This window comes from Coregonus lavaretus, assembly GCF_964263955.1.
Source record: "Coregonus lavaretus genome assembly, chromosome: 2".
Lineage (NCBI taxonomy): Eukaryota > Metazoa > Chordata > Actinopteri > Salmoniformes > Salmonidae > Coregonus > Coregonus lavaretus.
Window position 1 is genome coordinate 41,297,660 of NC_139989.1, and position 19,791 is coordinate 41,317,450.

At 39.5% G+C, this 19,791-nt stretch overlaps 1 protein-coding gene across 1 annotated transcript; it reads right to left on the reverse strand.

The window, feature by feature from the left end:
* Window positions 1-16,757: 16,757 nt before the first annotated feature.
* On the reverse strand, window positions 16,758-19,725 carry LOC311104044 (ubiquitin domain-containing protein UBFD1-like). Its single transcript, XM_084145696.1, has 7 exons — window positions 19,688-19,725; window positions 18,603-18,890; window positions 18,288-18,496; window positions 18,090-18,155; window positions 17,457-17,562; window positions 17,286-17,368; window positions 16,758-17,124 (listed from the first exon to the last, which is right to left on the reverse strand). Exons 1-7 carry the CDS (start codon window positions 19,701-19,703, stop codon window positions 17,014-17,016), a joined length of 879 nt encoding a protein of 292 aa, XP_084001822.1. The 5' UTR covers window positions 19,704-19,725; the 3' UTR covers window positions 16,758-17,013.
* Window positions 19,726-19,791: the final 66 nt, after the last annotated feature.

The window sequence follows — 19,791 nt, forward strand, 5'->3', positions numbered from 1 at the left end:
GAAGCTGTCTGTCGGAAGCTGGCCAAACAAGTCTGTGAGGTTTGGCCACAAACCCAAACTGCCATTCTAAAAGGGAAGGATTTCACAATATGAGTCACATTCCACAGTGTTATGACATTTGTCTTGACTTTAATTGAATCTCTGATGATTGAAAAGAAAGTATTCTTACCATAATTTGGTGTGGTCCTGTCAATGAGTTATCCAGTGTCTTGGATAGCTCTGTGACCAATAGTTTCAGATTTTCTCCAGTGAGGCTCAGGTTAGAATGGGGCACACATCTCAGGACCACAGCCAGGTTTTCTGCTGCATGGGATACCTGTGACAGGGGAAGACGTATCATCATGAAGTCAATAAAGATTTAAAAGGATTTTGGAATTGGAAGTCCCCAGTGCAAGAAAAATGTTAAGTTAAAGGTAGACTCAGCAATTGCCACGAGCAGCACTGCAGATGATGAGCGAGATGCAAGACTTTGCTCCCACACAGTCACATACAGTATCTGTGCATGTACATGGGTTTGCTTCACGCTGTTAGAGCCCCGTAGGTACGGGACCAAAACAGTGGGGGAGTTGAGCTTTGCGCTTCAACACTCTTAGTTGTTGCGGAAATTGACCCACTACACTCTTAGAAAAAAGGGTTCCAAAAGGGTTCTTCGGCTGTCCCCATAGGATAGCTATTTTTGGTTCCAGGTAGAACCCTTTTTGGTTCCAGGTAGAAGTATTTTGGGTTCTGTGAAAAGGGTTCTACATTGAACCCAAAAGGGTTCTACATGGAACCAAAAGCATTCTACCTGAACCAAAAAGGGTTATTCAAAGGGTTCTCCTATGGGGACAGCAGAAGAACCCTTTTAGGTTCTAAGAGTTTATGCTGTTTAATTTGGGCACCTACGTCATATCGCCGAGTCTACCTTTAAGATAATAAGAAACAATGAAAGAACAAACACCCATAATAGTAGCATTAGGAAAAATGATGCCTATCAACTAGGAGTGGCCTACTTGACGTCAATGTATTGGCTTGAAATGTTTTTGTTGGAACAGTCTAGATTGTTGAAATACTTTGGCTAAGAATCACAAAGCATCCTCTAGATAGTGATCCCCTATTGAATGAGCGATAATGAGGAGGGCTTAACCAAGGTGAACATAGTGACAGATAAAACTCACCGAGCACATATCATCATTGTTGCCAATGTGACAGACATCCATGGCACCAACCATTGAATACATTGAAGAATTAGAACCCATTGGAGGAATTAATAAGCTGAAAAATAATATAGAGGCATAATATTTAGTGCGAAATACTACTAATGGTCATATTCAAATGATCGGAATCAACTAGACAAAGTCTACTAAGTACATAAGGCTAATAACATAACATATGTATTTAACTCACAAGACATGGTCGAAGACAGCAGTAAGGTCGTGTGGGATCTGAGTCTGGTTGTTGGGCTGGAAGCGTCTCAGGGCAGGGAGGACCACATGCTGGAACCAGTCCTCAAGGCTGGTGATGCTGAAGTTACTGAGAGAGGGAGTCTGGCTGGGGACTGTCTCATTCGTCAGTGTGAAGTTGGGGGAGAAGTGTCCAGCTAGCTCTGCCAGGATCCAGTTCACTACTGCCTGGGCCAGAACATGCCGTCTCTCCGAGCTCACATTTCTCTGTGGGGAGACAGTACATAGTGCATAGTACATAGTTTCAGATTGGACTTACATTCAACACTAGGGAAAGGAAATCATTTGTTCATACTTGTGAGATTGTAAAAGACAACACATACCGCTCGAATGCTGCCCACCAAGGTCTTGATGAAACTACCCAAGGGCCTCAGGAATGACAGGAAGTTGTTTAGAGTCTGCAACCATAGATTTGTAATCATTAGTTGGTTCATACTGTACATGGAGTTGATGACAGCAAAAGAAACAGCCTTTTCAACATATTTTAGTTGTATTGTTTGTATATCCTTGTATTTGAAATTTGTTTGACTGTTCTTGTCTATCAGTGTTTTGTTACTTGTCATGTTTTGTGTTTTTTTGTGGACCCCAGGAAGAGTAGCTGATGCTTCTGCAAAAGCAAATAGGGATCCAAATAAATAAAAAAGAAAGAAAGAAACACATAACCCACTCTATCAAGTTCATGTGGTCCTGTGGCATTGCCTGCAGTCATGTTGGACATCATGGTTGAATTGTACATTGACTGATTCAGGTGATAATTGTTCATTAGAGGTCCAAGCAGACTCTGGAAGACCAGGCTGATGGTGCCATTGACCAGGCCTCCATTTCCGGGGTGAAGAACCAACTCAGCCTTCTGTTCTGGGCTCAGCAGTGCCAGGACTGATAGCTGTGGGAGAGAGAACTTTAATCTTGATTCCTGTACCATCCTATAACATCTTAATGACATCCTGTATCTTCCTGACATTACAGTCCCTGCTTTATTAAGAGCCCCTATAAAGTTCTATACTTACACCACTGAAATTCATGTTCAGTGCAAAGAAGTCTTCATAGTCAACCAAGGTAGAGAAGGATCTGAAGTTCTGCATCAGCCACTGCTCACTGCTGTTCCCATGGATGAGGCATCCTTTTTTAGAACACAAACAGAACTCTTAAATCACATCCTACAGATGACCGCATTCACCAGCTAAGTACAAAATGCCAACAATTCCAATATACTGAGTGACAATATCCATCAATAATGAAATAAATAGGCTACCTGCTGTATCATTTCTCTCTAGAAACCTGCGCATGAAGGACGTGTAGACCATCCTTTGGCGTTGAGGGTCCATACTCAGGATATTCATATCCAATTCATGTACACTAAAAATTATCACAACAAATTATTGGAAACACAAGTATTGGAAACACACAAAAAATCACTTGGGAAAATGTGAAACTCACAGAGCCTGGTAGGTCTGGCAGGTGAGGTCGCTTGTGCTGAGACAGGAGAGGAGGCTTTCTGAGACAGAGGCCAGGCGTGGCCTGAGCTTGAGCTGGAACCACACTCTGGTGAAATTGACGTCGTGGAACCTGGGCTTTGAGGTGTTGAAGCTGAGCCCATTGATCAGCTCCAGGATGGGCTGCAGATCCCTGCTCAACCTCTGTATGGGAAATAACAGTGATGTCAGCATAAAGCACATAAAAGTCCACTTCATGCTGTTATAACATGTGATGGAAATGTTAATGTTGGTGCTTTCCTATTCTATACATTTCTATATTCTATTCATGTGCTGTTCTAATAACAAATTTCTGTGTTCATGTAAGTGACTGATTGGACGAATCCTCACGTATCAGTATCTGCAATTTGGCAGTATGCCCAGACCTTGTTTTGAGAACGTGAGGAGAAAGATATCTCAGTTTCAAGGTCTCAGCTTAGAGAGAAGAAGCCTTGTGAGGTATTGGTCTGTCACATGTTATGAACCAGTATTCGTCGGTCACATGGATGAAACAAAACGGTAATGATTAATTAATTATGCTAAATCATGCAAATATAACTTGTCTGTGTATAGCCGTATATAAGATAACTGCTGGGACTGCCCCGGGGGCTTCTGACAGATGTGCACTATGGTGCATTGAGTTGGTTGGAACCTCTCCAGCGTGCTGACAAAAACTATGATTCGTTTAAGTTTGACTTTGAGTGTCCCTGTGTAAGAATTCATGGCATTTTGTCAATTTTCCCCTGAAACTGTTGATCAAATGTGTCTCTCTTGTTGTACTGTACCATGAAGGAGTCTGAGTAGAATTGAAAGGCCTCTTCCATAACTCCTTTGAGCCTGTCGATGTGCACCTGTGTGTCGTTGATCCTCCTCAGCCCAGCACAGCTTAGGAAGCTGTCAAATGTCGCATTTGAAAACTAAAAAATATAGTGATATAGAGATAAAAATATGAATCTCTTGTTAAGGAATTTTCTGTGAGGTATTTGTGTAACTTGTAGGGGGGGGGAACTCACAGGAGCACATGCACCCTCAGTCCTGTTACACATTCCATCGGTGGAGTTTCCATGGGTGCTAGTGATTACATAGATCACAAGTTAAGTCAATCTCTTAGCCCCCTGTCTAATCAGTTTTACATGACCACAGTGGCAATGAAACAAGAAACATACCCAATTTTATTTAACTTACCTATTTCCCCCATCGCACAATGTAATACACTAAAAAAAAGAGATCGTGATATCAGCATTGCTTGAAACACATTGACATATGCTGCATTATCATATGGATTTAATCAAATTGTCACAATCAAACTGGTTTTTGATGACTTAACACACCACAATAGGTACATCCACTACAACTGATCCCATCATTCATCAGTTGAGAGGCTCTTAGCAAAACCTGTTTTTATTTTTAGGAACAAGAGCTACTGTTACCAAGTGTTTCGGATCTTGAAAACCCTGTTGTTGTGTATAGACAATAATGTATGTTACCTTGGCTGACCCAACGGTGAAGAAACCTAAAATAAACAGAACATTAAAATGAAAGCATGAAACAGTAGGCAACTTGGCTCTGTTTTATGTGTAACATTGAGTGCCAGCCTTTTATTCTGATGTTAAGTGGGTCAGAAAAAATCTCATATGCATGTCTTTAAATCAATTAAGAACAAAGTTAACAATGGAGGAGAAGGACATTTACCCACCTGATCCCAGGACAGCTAAGGTGAGGGCAAGACAATACCCATGATGTCTCATTTTGGCACCACAAGTCATTGGCTCATCCAAGAACTACATTTATGTAAAAAGACAGACTTGATAAAGTCACAACAGATTCACACCTTGTTTCTTCCCCTACTATACCACCACCAATGACAGTGGGGCAGAGAGATTCTAAAAGCCGTAATAAAATGGACATCTTACAGAAATCATATTCATGTTAAATTGTTGTACTGATGCTCAGTATTGACATAGATCTTACATGAAGATCTTTTGATTTGTGCAAGTCATTGAAAATATGGTTTGTTAGCTATTTCCACTCTATTCTGTCTTTTTCCTTCACTTTGTCACCCACATACCGATAGGTTGGTCACCAGTACAATGCCACCCATGCAGCCTCTAAAACAGTAAGCTGTTTTCAAGGGGATCTTGTGTGTGCTCGAAAAGTACCCAAAACCTTGTCTAAAAGTTATGTTATAATTGAAATATATCTAGACAGTTTCCTGAGACCAAAAATGATTTTAAGTATGCCTATACCAAGATGACAGTAATAAGATTTCACCGTAAAGACAGGGTAACGCCATCTATCCCCAGGCATGTATTCTCATTAATCATATACAAGGAAAAACCTTTGACTGTTTTGGTTTCAGCTAATATGAAACACTATTATAGGTATGGAAAATCTGTAAAAAAAAAAAATAATGACATACAATAATTTGGCAAAACTAATATTTTTCAAGAATAAATTATTATGTTCATCCATCTATTCATAATTTGCAAAGTGAAAAAGTAATCCTTTACGTTTTTAATAAACATTTTATCATATTCATATTTATCATATTCATAATAGTAAAAGGACAATGAAGGGCTCACCTGACCTGACTGGCTGACGATGTGAGGTACCACTGAGCGAGAATGGATAAGTGAGTGACATATGAGACACCCACAGGAAACATTCCTCAAAAAGGGTGGGGAAGGGTGTGCACAACAAGCAGCCCAACATAAAAGATGGATTAAGATGAGATTTCACTTGGATTAAGGACAACCAAAGTGACAAACAAGCTATACCAGTATAAAGTTATTAAAATCTGGATAAATAAACTGACAAAACGATTCAAAAAGTAATTCCTCCAGTACGTGTTTTTGCATGCATGTACACTGAGTTTACAAAACATTAGAAACACCTGGTTTTTCCATGACAGACTGACCAGGTGAATCCAGGTGAAAGCTATGATCCCTTATTGATGTAACTTGTTAAGTCCACTTCAATCAGTTTAGATGAAGGGGAGGAGACACGTTAAAGAAGGATTTTTAAGCCTTGAGAAAATTGAGACATGGATTGTGTGTGTGCCATTCAGAGGGTGAATGGGCAAGACAAAATATTTAAGTGCCTTTGAACGGGGTATGGTAGTAGGTGCCAGGCTCTCCGGTTTGAGTGTGTCAAGAACTGCAACGCTGCTGGGTTTTTCATGCTAAACAGTTTCCGGTGTGTAGCAAGAATGGTTCACCACCAAAAGGACATCCAGCTAACTTGATACAACTGTGGGAAGCATTGGAGTCAAAATGGGCCATCATCCCTGTGGAATGCTTTCGACACCTTGTAGAGTCCATGTCCCGACGAATTGAGGCTGTTCTGAGGGCAAAAGCAGTGCAACTCAATATTAGGAATGTGTTCCTAATTATGTAAATATTAATCCAACAATACAGCATCTGTTTGCTCTCTAGGCTAGGGTATATTTGTACGAAACAAACACAAGGCCAAAAATAAAGAAATGTGCACACTCTATACAACCTAGTTTTTATTATATTGTATGACTGAACCTTCGTGACACAGACGAAGGCACTCTGTGCCGAAACATTGGTTCAGTCATGTAATAAACATGAAAAAAAATTTGGGGTAAAAACAAAAACAGAAAATCTAGGAATATTATAGATTGTGTGACTTTCTTTAAAATATTCTAAGTTGATGATCTGTTAATATGTACCTCATTAACATTTGCTGAGTGTTTGTCTTCAGCTTCAACAATACATAATAAATAGAGAGCCAACATCACTTTGACCTGACACTGCTTTCCTGCTCTTTATTGACATGTAATTTCCCCCCATCTTCTTTGCCTTCTTTTGCCAAAGGCAGTTTAGTGGGTTAACTTGGGGGGGGGGGGGGGGGCATTCTGTGACAAATATACTTGTAAAAAGCTTTGTAAAAAATGAAATGGGAACTTCTACGTAAATAGAAAACTACGTCAATCTAAAGTAATGTGTAGGTAATGTGTAGAGTACACTACGTTCCAGTAGGTTCTTGAAATGAAAACAATGTGATCGTGGATGACAATTATAGGTATAAACTTGAACAAACTCGATCAAGAAACACAATCAAACAATGCATTCTCCTTGGTGAGAGAAAACAATGCATTGCAAGACCCTATTTGTATGAGGGTTGTTAAGTACAGTGAGGGAAAAAAGTATTTGATCCCCTGCTGATTTTGTACGTTTGCCCACTGACAAATAAATGATCAGTCTATAATTGTAATGGTAGGTTTACTTGAACAGTGAGAGACAGAATAACAACAAAAAAATCCAGAAAAACGCATGTCAAAAATGTTATAAATTGATTTGCATTTTAATGAGGGAAATAAGTATTTGACCCCCTTTCAATCAGAAAGATTTCTGGCTCCCAGGTGTCTTTTATACAAGTAACGAGCTGAGATTAGGAGCACACTCTTAAAGGGAGTGCTCTTAATCTCAGCTTGTTACCTGTATAAAAGACACCTGTCCACAGAAGCAATCAATCAATCAGATTCCAAACTCTCCACCATGGCCAAGACCAAAGAGCTCTCCAAGGATGTCAGGGACAAGATTGTAGACCTACACAAGGCTGGAATGGGCTACAAGACCATCGCCAAGCAGCTTGGTGAGAAGGTGACAACAGTTGGTGCGATTATTCGCAAATGGAAGAAACACAAAATAACTGTAAATCTCCCTCGGCCTGGGGCTCCATGCAAGATCTCACCTCGTGGAGTTGCAATGATCATGAGAACGGTGAGGAATCAGCCCAGAACAACACGGGAGGAACTTGTCAATGATCTCAAGGCAGCTGGGACCATAGTCACCAAGAAAACAATTGGTAACACACTACGCCGTGAAGGACTGAAATCCTGCAGCGCCCGCAAGGTCCCCCTGCTCAAGAAAGCACATATACAGGTCCGTCTGAAGTTTGCCAATGAACATCTGAATGATTCAGAGGAGAACTGGGTGAAAGTGTTGTGGTCAGATGAGACCAAAATCGAGCTCTTTGGCATCAACTCAACTCGCCGTGTTTGGAGGAGGAGGAATGCTGCCTATGACCCCAAGAACACCATCCCCACCGTCAAACATGGAGGTGGAAACATTATGCTTTGGGGGTGTTTTTCTGCTAATGGGACAGGACAACTTCACTGCATCAAAGGGACGATGGTCGGGGCCATGTACCGTCAAATCTTGGGTGAGAACCACCTTCCCTCAGCCAGGGCATTGAAAATGGGTCGTGGATGGGTATTCCAGCATGACAATGACCCAAAACACATGGCCAAGGCAACAAAGGAGTGGCTCAAGAAGAAGCACATTAAGGTCCTGGAGTGGCCTAGCCAGTCTCCAGACCTTAATCCCATAGAAAATCTGTGGAGGGAGCTGAAGGTTCGAGTTGCCAAACGTCAGGCTCGAAACCTTAATGACTTGGAGAAGATCTGCAAAGAGGAGTGGGACAAAATCCCTCCTGAGATGTGTGCAAACCTGGTGGCCAACTACAAGAAACGTCTGACCTCTGTGATTGCCAACAAGGGTTTTGCCACCAAGTACTAAGTCATGTTTTGCAGAGGGGTCAAATACTTATTTCCCTCATTAAAATGCAAATCAATTTCTAACATTTTTGACATGCGTTTTTCTAGATTTTGTTGTTGTTATTCTGTCTCTCACCGTTCAAATAAACCTACCATTAAAATTATAGACTGATCATGTCTTTGTCAGTGGGCAAACGTACAAAATCAGCAGGGGATCAAATACTTTTTTCCCTCGCTGTATGTGATTACAGGTTACCACGTTCTTGTACTTTATAAAACACTATGAACAACACCATGCAAGTTCTGAACGTCACACAAGAATGCGACACTAAATCTCAAGTTACAGTACCAGAGAACATTATTTAGGACCCATGGAGCTTGAATAGGACATATGCACTAAGACCATTATTGGGAAGAAAAATGTAAACTATTTTACAGTGATATGTTTATTATCGCAAAATGATTTAGGCTAGATAGTCATTAATGTCACCACTTTGGTTACACAATATTGTGCTTCAAACATCTTTCAATGCTCTAACTGCTGTAATTTAACTGCTGTAATTTCAAGTTATGCGCAACACTTCAGTCTAGGGATCTAGACATTAGTAAAGGTGTATTCTGTCAAGGTGGCAGTTCCAAAAGCTACAAGGATATTCATTAAAAAGGTTGACATAGATTTAAATGGTTGACAATATTCACAAAATACAATAGGCTTCTTCTGTATGTTTGTGGGTTCAGAAGGATTACCTCCTTAGACAAAAGTGGCTTAGGTTAGGTGTCTCTGATGAAGCTATCAGAAAATGTGCATCTAGGAGGAGAGATCATTACATTTACGTCATTTAGCAGACGCTCTTATCCAGAGCGACTTACAGTTAGTGAGTGCATACATTATTTTTTATACTGGCCCCCCGTGGGAATCGAACCCACAACCCTGGCATTGCAAACGCCATGCTCTACCAACGGAGCTACATCCCTGCCAGCCATTCCCTCCCCTACCCTGGACGAATTGTGCGCCACTCCATGGGTCTCCCGGTCGCGGCCGGCTACAACAGAGCCTGGATTTGAACCAGGTTCTCTAGTGGCACAGCTAGCACTGCGATGCAGTGCCTTAGACCACTGCGCCACTCGGGAGACTCAGAACCCCAGGAAGATCAGCTGCTGCCTTGGCAGAAACTATTATTAAACACAAAAAAACATTTAATAATTGTAATGAGACTGGTGAACGTGATGATTAAGTAAGAATCTAAATTAACCACAACCATGCAAGTTTGTTAAAAAACAACACATTTTCAATAATGTCTAGGTAAGTTCAGTGGGAAATTTATATAATTGAATGCATTGAAAGCCCAGGCTGTAAGCCAACGAACATGTGACAACCGTGTAAGAATGGTGGATACTTTCTATGAAACTGTAACTATCATTGAGTATGTGCATTCCCCTTTACAAATATGCAATGCAAAAACACCTCATGCTGAAAACATAGGTATATGCGAAACAGACTTTTCCTCATAATGCATTAACAAAAACCTGGTAGGGCGTCTCTCACTTAGGCAACATACAAGGTTTGTAACGTGATATATTGGATGGTACTCTTTGGCCTGTAAAAAGAAAGATGTCCAACACTCATATCTACCTTTTGTTTGAGCTCTGGAACTGTATACAGATGAGGGAGACTATTTATAATGGAGTATGGTACACTCTACACTCTAGAAATTAGCAGTTCAACAAGGGTTCTTCTAAGATCCTCAATGTTCCTCTTAAGAATCTGACCCTTTTTTCAATTTTCGCCTAAAATGACATACCCAAATCTAACTGCCTGTAGCTCAGGACCTAAAGCAAGGATATACATATTCTTGATACCATTTGAAAGGAAACACTTTGAGTTTGTGGAAATGTGAAATGAATGTAGGAGAATATAACACATTAGATCTGGTAAAAGATAATACAAACAAAAAACATGCGTTTTCTATTTATGTTTTTGTTACATCATCTTTGAAATGCAAGAGAAAGGCCACAATATAAAATTGCAGTTTAGGCGCAATTTAGATCCAGTGAAGCGTTGCAATACTGGACTATTTTGTATCAAGTCTGCCCAAATGTGCCGAATTGGTCAATTGATACATTTTCAAGTACATAACTATAGAGAACATACAAAATGATATGGTAATACAAAATGTAAGTTTACACACTCCCAGGAATGTCATGCATGGTGGATCATTAGCTTACACACTAATTTTCACACATCTAGATGGCCGGGTGGGGTGGGTGTGGAGCCAGAGACAGTAGGGGTTCAAACTATAGAACCCAGTTCCTACATTTGAATATAAAAATTGATTTAATCAAACAAAACTATGCTACATTTAATCTCTGGGACCCTTAGGATGACAAATCCGAGCAAGTACAGTATTTACCTTCAGAGGTGAATGTATCAAACCTGTTGCCGTGATAAGTTTTTTGTTGTTGTGCACTCTCCTCAAACAATAGAATGGTATTTTTTCACTGTAATAGCTACTGTAAATTGGACAGTGCAATTAGATTAACCAGAATGTAAGCTTTCTGCCCATATAAGACATGTCTATGTCCTGGAAAGATTGCTGTTACTTACAACAGTCGTGCTAATCACATTAGTGCACATTAGCTCAACCGTCCCGTATACGGGACACCGATCCCGTAGAGGTTAACTGAACAATTTTAAGATCTCCTCAATTTGAGGTACGGTTTGTCCCTTGTATGATCTAAATGTATATTGTTTTATGATGACACTGTTGTATAAATTCACCACCATGTCGTGGAAATTACCACCAGGGACACTCGAAGTCAAACTTAAATGAATCATCCTTTATTATCAGCGTGCTGGAGAGGTTCCAAAGGAACTCAATACACCATAGTACACATGTCAATCAGGAGCTCTAACGGGGCAGTCCCGTAAGTTCCCTTATAAACAGCAGACAAGTCATATTTGCATGATTTAGCTTATTCATCATTCATAATTAATTAACATTTGCTTCATTCATGTGACCGACCAATACCTCACAAGGCTTCTTCTCTCTAAGCTGAGACCTTGAAACTGAGATATCTTTCGATCTCGAAACAAGGTCTGGGAATACTGCCAAATTACATATACTGATAAGTGAGGATTCTTTCAATCAGTCACTTGCATGAACACAGAAATTGTTTATTAGAACAGCACATGTATAGAACACACAAATGAGTTATAAGAAAAGCACAAGTATAATATTTCCATCACAATACCATCTATCTTTTCATAAACAGAAAATAGGACACAATTCAATGGATATCAATCAACAAAGAGGTAAGAATATGTAGGCTATAATAATATGTTGAAGGCTAGCTGTATTGGGTGCAGATGACTGAACTGCTCACTTTTGTGTCTGTGTCTGCAGGTATACAGACGAGGAGACATACAAAGGTATGTCAATTGGTGATGGTATGTTATGCAGATCACATTTACCATCCTCCTCCCTTACCTCTTCAATGAATATCCCATAGGCCTCTACATTATGGACAAGGTATGTGTATGAAAACCATTATCAAAACAGTTTTTTTTCATTCACATTTACCACAAAAACCGAGGTATGAGTACTGTTGTGTGCATGTTTTGTTAATCATCTGTATAATTACTATTTTTTGGATTCACAGACTTCACCCTCCCTACACTTCTGATGAATATAACAGGAAACCTGTTCGATCACCATTGTCATGACTCTCCCTGGGTGAGGATCATAGGCCTCACATTAGTTTGGCAAACGGCCAACAACAAGATAGGAATGTGATTTTAGCTTTCTAACAAAATCATAGTGATGATAATACTTTTGCCTCGTAACTAGCCACGCCCGAGGGAGCTCAGAGAGCGTGTCAGTATGACGGAAACACCCTTCTTTACCTGAGTGCATAAAAGATTGAGATAAGAATGATCAGATCAGACTAGACGGACCTCAAGCTGCAGCTTTTGTCCATATTGGTCCCGACCCTGAAAATCAACACGAGGTGAAGACGACAAAGTTGCCTCCACTAACAATCAATGTTACGGCTGAGTAGCTGTTCCAAGTACAGTATCTAAGAAGGTGAATTTAAGTGGGACCATCCTGTTACTCTCTTCAAACCATTGTCTACTACACTGCTCTCATCACCCCACAGGGTATCATCGACACGGCTGATTAGCTGTCCTCAGAAGACCACTTCCAGAACGAGTGAAAGTAAACAGACAACTAAGAAGAAGGACCTGAGCCTTACATCTAAAAGGCCATCCGAAAGAGAAGGCCCAATCGACCCCTTCACACGAAGGCCTGGGTCCAACAGAGATACACGACGAAGACCTCCAACATGTACATAAATACATGCATTGCTTTTCTTCCCAAACGGGCGGCAGTTCGGGGCAAAGTATTAGGATTACTGTGAGCATAGGTCCATGTGTATCCAAGTGTTTTCTCTCTCTCTCTCTCTCTGTCTCTCTCTCGCTCTCTCTAACTCGCCATCTTTTGTACAAGTGTCATATTGTGTTAGTCCGCTAGGGACCCATTTTCATTGTATTAAGTTTCTAATCCCTACCTATACCGTGTACGTATCTTGTGTTATCATTTTTAATTAGTTATTAAATAAATAATTACATACATTTGTGTGGTACGGAATGATCAGTAAGACCCAGGTTCGTGCAGACTTAAAGAGTCTACGACTTTCAGAATGAGACTGATATGAGGTAAATTATTATTAAATGACTGTTAAACGATAAGAGATTTCTAGATATCTTTAGAGTTAATTCGGGAAACGGTAACTCGTTAAACAACTTTTCCTGTGGTGCCCCAAATTCCTAATGAGTTAATTGTTACATGATTAATTTAATCTAGTAACAATTAAACATAGTAGGTAATTATTAGATAAATAATAGTCATCACAATAATGAGAGTTACGTCACAACACCATGCATTGCAAAATCATTCTGGCTATGGATACGGAGAACATCAACACGCCAGAGGATATACCCATTATACTTGGGGCTCTGCTGTGAGTTTACCTCATATTTTGATTTTTTTATTCTGCTTTGCCACTAAAATCATAATAAACACTAAAATAGTGTGTTTTTGTTGTTATGCGTATTATTAATAATAATAATAATAGGTGAGGGGGATGTAGTTAAAAGATTTACCGACAAAGGTTCTTCAAAAGGTTAATCGAGGATCCATTAAAAGGGGTTAATTGAAGAACCATTTTAAAAGGGTTCTTCGAAGAACTTATAGGGGTTCCCCCACAGTTTCAATTTGAAGAACCCCTAAAGGATACCTCAGAAACCTTTTATTTTTAGAGTGTAGTTAGTTGGTCCCATGTTTCATGAGCTGAAATAAAAGATCTCCGAAATGTCCATACACACAAAAAGCTTATTTCTCTCAGATTTGGGGCACAAATTTGTTTACATCCCTGTTAGTAAGCATTTCTCCTTTGCCAAGATAATCCATCCACCTGACAGGTGTGGCATATCAAGAAGCTGATTAAACAGTATGATCATTACACAGGTGCACCTTGTGCTGGGGACATTAAAAGGCCACTCTAAAATGTGCAGTTTTGTCACACAACACAATGCCACAGATGTCTAATGTTTTGAGGGAGCTTACTGCAGAAATGTCCGCCAGAGCTGTTGCCAGAGAATTTATGTTTATTTTTTTACCATAAGCCGCCTCCAACATTATTTTAGAGAATTTGGCAGTACATCCAACCGGCCTCACAACCGCAGACCATGTGTATGGCGTAGTGTAGGCAAGCGGTTTGCTGATGTCAACGTTGTGAACAGAGTGCCCCGTGGTGGCGGTGGGGTTATGGTATGGGCAGGCATAAGCTACAGACAACAAACACAATTTGATTTTATTGATGGCTATTTGAATGCACAGAGATACTGTGACAAAATCCTGAGGGCCATTGTCATGCCTTTTCTGAAGGTATCTGTGACCAACAGATGCATATCTGTATTGCCCAGTCATATGAAATCCATAGATTAGGGCCTAATGAATTCACTTCAATTGAATGATTTCCTTATGAACTGTAACTCAGTAAAATCTTTGGAATTGTTGCATGTTGCGTTTATATTTTTGTTCAGTATAATTTATTCAATACTGTATAGCTCATTTAACAAAAAATAATTGACCATGTTTCAGATATTCTACATTACAAAGTTTTTAATTTGAAAGAGCCATCAAACCAGGGTGTACGATGTCACAAATATACAACCAAGAGAGTGCTGTTTGCGCAATCAGATTTAACCATTATTACTGGACTGCATTTGTTGACCACTTAGGTGAATTTTTACATTAATAAGGTCTGAAGAGATACAACTAAGGATTAATAATAACCCATTGAGCGGCCAGCAAAATGTCACTAAAGTAACAGAGTATACTAAAGGGTGATGATCTTTACTGGACACTTGGAGACACCTGGCTCAAAGGTCAGGTCTTTCTCTAGCCATGTCGATGTCAATACAAATTACTTTATATTTACAGACTGGAAGCTGAGGTATTATTATAGCAACTGTAACCATTGTAATATAATTTTAACCATCATAATTGTAAGTATGTCAAGTACAATGTTTAAATTGATGGTTATCTGACAATTCCAAGAGATGGTTCCAATAGTATCATTTTTTTTTTAAATGCCAGACAACACTGACATGTTCTTATAAGCTGGTTGCTTAATTAACGTTTAGTTCAGTATCGACCTCAGTTGATGACATTATTACTGGCAAAGCTATAACCAGACAATATCACTACGTCAGTCCCGAACAACTTATTTCAATTCTTTGCTTTTAAAGTGTCTGTATTTTTTTTGCAGATTTGGAAAAACAATACATTGTTAGGCTATGGAAATGTGTTTGTATATTTATTAAATACTTTCAATTAAATAAAACGATGTATCTGAATGTTGCAGTTACTGGTTCTTATCTGTATATAAATACATTAAGGCCTATTTCTTTGTGTTACTAAATACATTTCAGAAAATGTATTTCTGAAAAATTATACCCACGCCAGTTGATATTGCTATGAACAAGAAATGTAAAAGTGTGACATTGTGGCCCTCTCCTGTAGGAACAGCAGAGTGCATCTTAACCAGGGATGGGCCCTCGGATCAAATTTATTTTTTATTTTTAACTCAGTGGGGGTCTCAACTTACTGTTGAGAGTTAGAATAGTAGAATACACAAGGTGCAATTTCAAAACGTGGTTGTGCGTCAGCAGTTTTTCTCATCAGTCACTGATAGTCACTCAAATAGCCCACGTCAGCTTACATTTTTTAGATTGGTCAATTAAGTCTAGCGGCCAGCTACAGTATCTAAATTTAGTAATCGAATTCCCGTCCAGGGGGCCCCCATTGATTTTGTTAGTCAGTCTCACTCAGATATAATATTAAAAACTGCAAACATTTCGCTCTGTCCACCTTATTGCAAAATGTGTAGAATTACAGGATTTTCCTCTTTGCCCCATGGCAAAATTAGTTATAAAATTGCAAGACCTTCTCTCTGAAACATGGCAAAATGTGTAGAATTGCAGCAAATTTGCTTTAAAACGGCAACAGTTTCTCTATACCCCATGGCAAAATGTGTAGAATTGCACTAAATTAACTCTAAAGAAAAAAAAACATAACATAATATCCGCTTTCAAAAGGGAGGCTGCTAATGTGATGATGGGGGGGGGGGGGGGGGGGTGGACTCGCGAGCAACTGTGGCACCTCATGATGAGTTCAGATATTTTGTGGCCCCCATCAGTTGCCCATCCCTGATCTAAACCATGTGATTATACTGACCAATTCCCTTTGCATGTGACAGTCTCATGACAGCATGACACTGGATTGCAGCAATGCTCAATGTCTGGCCTGATGCTGAATAGAAACATGCTCTGAATCATCTGTGAGACTATTCCACACAATACCACAGCGCCCATCCCCAAACACCCACCCTTCTTTTTAAATAATCAACAGAAATCCCCTCTCAACTCTAAATAATGATTGTAAATAGCAAAACTTACATGAATAAGTTGCTTACTACTTTAAGTTATATAGTGATATATTTCTGCTGAGGGAATCTCTATAAATTCCATTAGATCTTTCAATATTTTCTGTTACCATGAATATTTATCATGACTACAGGTAAACCAATATCTTGAGACCATTTGAAACTGTATTCAACTTTGGCAAGTTTGCTTGTGTTGATCCATATAATAAATACAACATAGGCTACCACATACAAATGTCCTAGTGCAGCTTTCTTTTCCTTAAATACATTTTATTACTTTAAGAATAACTGTGAGAAATGCATCCGCAATCTCTGTACATTTAGTTTTATTGTTTTCCCTTGGGTTTGCTCAAAAAAATGAATGATGAACTGGGCTGAGGAATATGATGCTGCCTCATAGTGCACTTGAAACCCAAAATAATATGATTAGTCCATAGGCATCCTTCAGTTTGCTTCTCTAATATGCTTCAATGTTAAGTTCCTTAGGACTCCTTGTCTCCAGATCCCCATTTTCATTTGTTCCTGTTCTAGATCACAGTTCTTCAATGTCAATAATAGAGGCACATTAGAAATACTGCCACTTTCCAAGGACTGTGTCTTTGATTGCATCAACAAACTGAATTGGCACCCAGTAGATCCAATACTGAGAGGCTTCTGTTGGACCCAACTGAAACGCCTAGGAAAGTGAATGAGAGAAAAATAATTGTACCATAAATGACAGTAAGATAGCTACTTTTGAAAAAATACACAAAGTAATGTATGTGTTTATGGGAAAAAACATACATTACATCAACTGTCAATCTGGCTTGTGCAGTTTGTAGTAAGGAAACGTGTTACCATCATGTGATAATCCTCATGACCTTCAATGGGTTCAGTCACCACATGTTTAATGGAGCCCATAGGGATTTTCTCTGTCCTCTCTGTAGGAAAGAATATACACAGATAAGAGTGAGCGCCATAACACTTTTTCCTTACACACGATCCAACCAAACCAGGGGGCCATCTCACCCTTAGTTCCAATCCACAGTTGATCTTGTTCCAGTTTGAAGGTGAGCCGAACTTTTCCACCAGATTTGTTGTACATTCCAGCTAAAGGCACTGTTGGTAAGCGTTCCTGTGTAACAAATGAGAGATCACTATGCTGGTCATTTGCGAAAGAACAAGGAAGTCATTCACAACAACCCATCTCCAAGCTCCTGACAGTGATACAGTGTTCCAGTTGAAATATCTGTGAGAAAAATACATAAACATTGCAATATACAGTGAGTATACAAAACATTAGGAACACCTGCTCTTTCCATGATAGACTGACCAGGTGAAAGCTATGATCCCTTATTGATGTCACTTGTTAAATCCACTTCAATCAGTGTAAATGAAGGGGAGGAGCCAGGTTAAAGAATGATTTTTAAGCCTTGAGACAATTGAGAAATGGATTGTGTATGTGTGCCATTCAGAGGGTGAATGGGCAAGACAAAAGATTGAAGTGCCTTTGAACGGGGTATGGTAGTAGGTGCCAGGCGCACCGGTTTGTGTAAAGAGCTGCAACACAATATTAGGAAGGTGCTCCTAATGTTTGGTATACTCTGAGTAAAAGAACCATACTTTCCCAACCATCGTTAGGGTTTTGATGAAAATACTCACCTTTGTTCCTTTAACAGATAGCATTATGTCCTCTGGTTTGCCTTTGTCCAACACCTTTCTGTGTTGCTGAAATTCAAAACATTATTATTTTAACTTCACAGTTGAATAAAAAATATCATAACCTGTGACCATACCTTGGGCAAAGAAGCTGTTGTTTATTTACAAATATGGAAATCAAAAGACGTTGAAAAGTCCTACTTTTTGCCGACACAAAGGTTCCTTTTTGTTTTCTTCAGCTTTAACTTCCTGCTGAATAACCTCTTTTGGAGTATTTACAGCTAGTACATCATTTATTGTAGATCCCACCACCATTATTTTTGCACCATTTGTAACTTTAATTTCACGTAGCGTCTTATCTTCTGGTAGCAGTCCCTTGTACATTACTTTCTGCATAGCAGGTGGAAGACCTATTAACATATGAGAGAAAAAGAGAGCGTGGGAGAGATGCATAAATAAACAGTGACTGTTATACGTATCCAAGTAGTTAGTACGCAAGCCTAAATAACTACTTACCAGTGAGTGAATGGATCCGCTCTTTCAGTTTGGCTCCAGTGCCATCTAAAGGAATTTTGAGATCATACTTATTCTTGTTCCAAATAATCTTAAGATCCACCATCTCCTTTCCTTCATCACTGTCATCTCCATTGCTGACAGTAGGGTCCTGATTTGAAGAGCTTTCCCCGGCATCATCTGTCCGAGACACAGTTTCCGATACTTCAGCATTCCCTTTGCCAACATTTTCACACAGTTGTTGTGGCTCTTTCAACGTGGCTTCAGTTTCCATTACGACTTCTTCACTTCCTACGAACGGATTAAGAAAGGCACAGCTTAGCTGAGAATTCTCAAACTCACAAGAATTCTCAGCCAGGCACAGCTATGTCAAAAGCATAGTTGGTCAAAGCTCAATGTCTGGGAAAAGTTTGTCACATTAGGTCTTCTCAGCCAAGTAATAGCTAGCAAGTATGGCTTCATGCAGGTCGTTGTTTGTTATGACAAAGCAGCTGCAAGCAACTGGCTGGTTGACCTATTTGGTATTATGTGGGTCGTTTAGCAACGTTAGCTAAGTCTGATATCTCACGTGTCTGTTAACGAGTTACTGTAGCTTATTTGCAAACAGAACGAACTTGCTAGTTACATAGTCATGCTAGCTAAATTAGCTGACACATCCAAGCTACATTTGCAGTCAGATAGAGTTGGCTAGCTAGTTAACATAACTTGCTAGCTTATAAATACCTAATATAGCTAATGATAGCTACATGAGAACTTAGAGATAGCTACAATTATTACATTTGTCCTAGGTTTCTAGAATCAAATTACAACTTATGTAACCGTAGCTCTAGTTATTTTGGCTCTGTAACAAAATCGAAAGAGCTAACGTTAGCTAGCTAAATATGGTTGGCTAGCAGCTAGCCAGTGACCAGGATAACCGGGCGAACATTGGATTATGAAGAAAATATGATTTGAAATCCCATTGACATGTTCAATTTGCACCAACACCAGAAAGACGATTAAATGACTAAGCTAATTAATTGAAAATTGATCAATTGCATCGCATAGACATTTGGGAAAGCATAACATTATATTTTCTCAATACCCACCATCCTGGGTCGCCATGATGATTGTGTACAATATGAAGTGAGACTGCTGGGAAACGTACGCGCTGACGTGTATTGGCCCTACGGGGCTTCCATAGCCTGTAAAG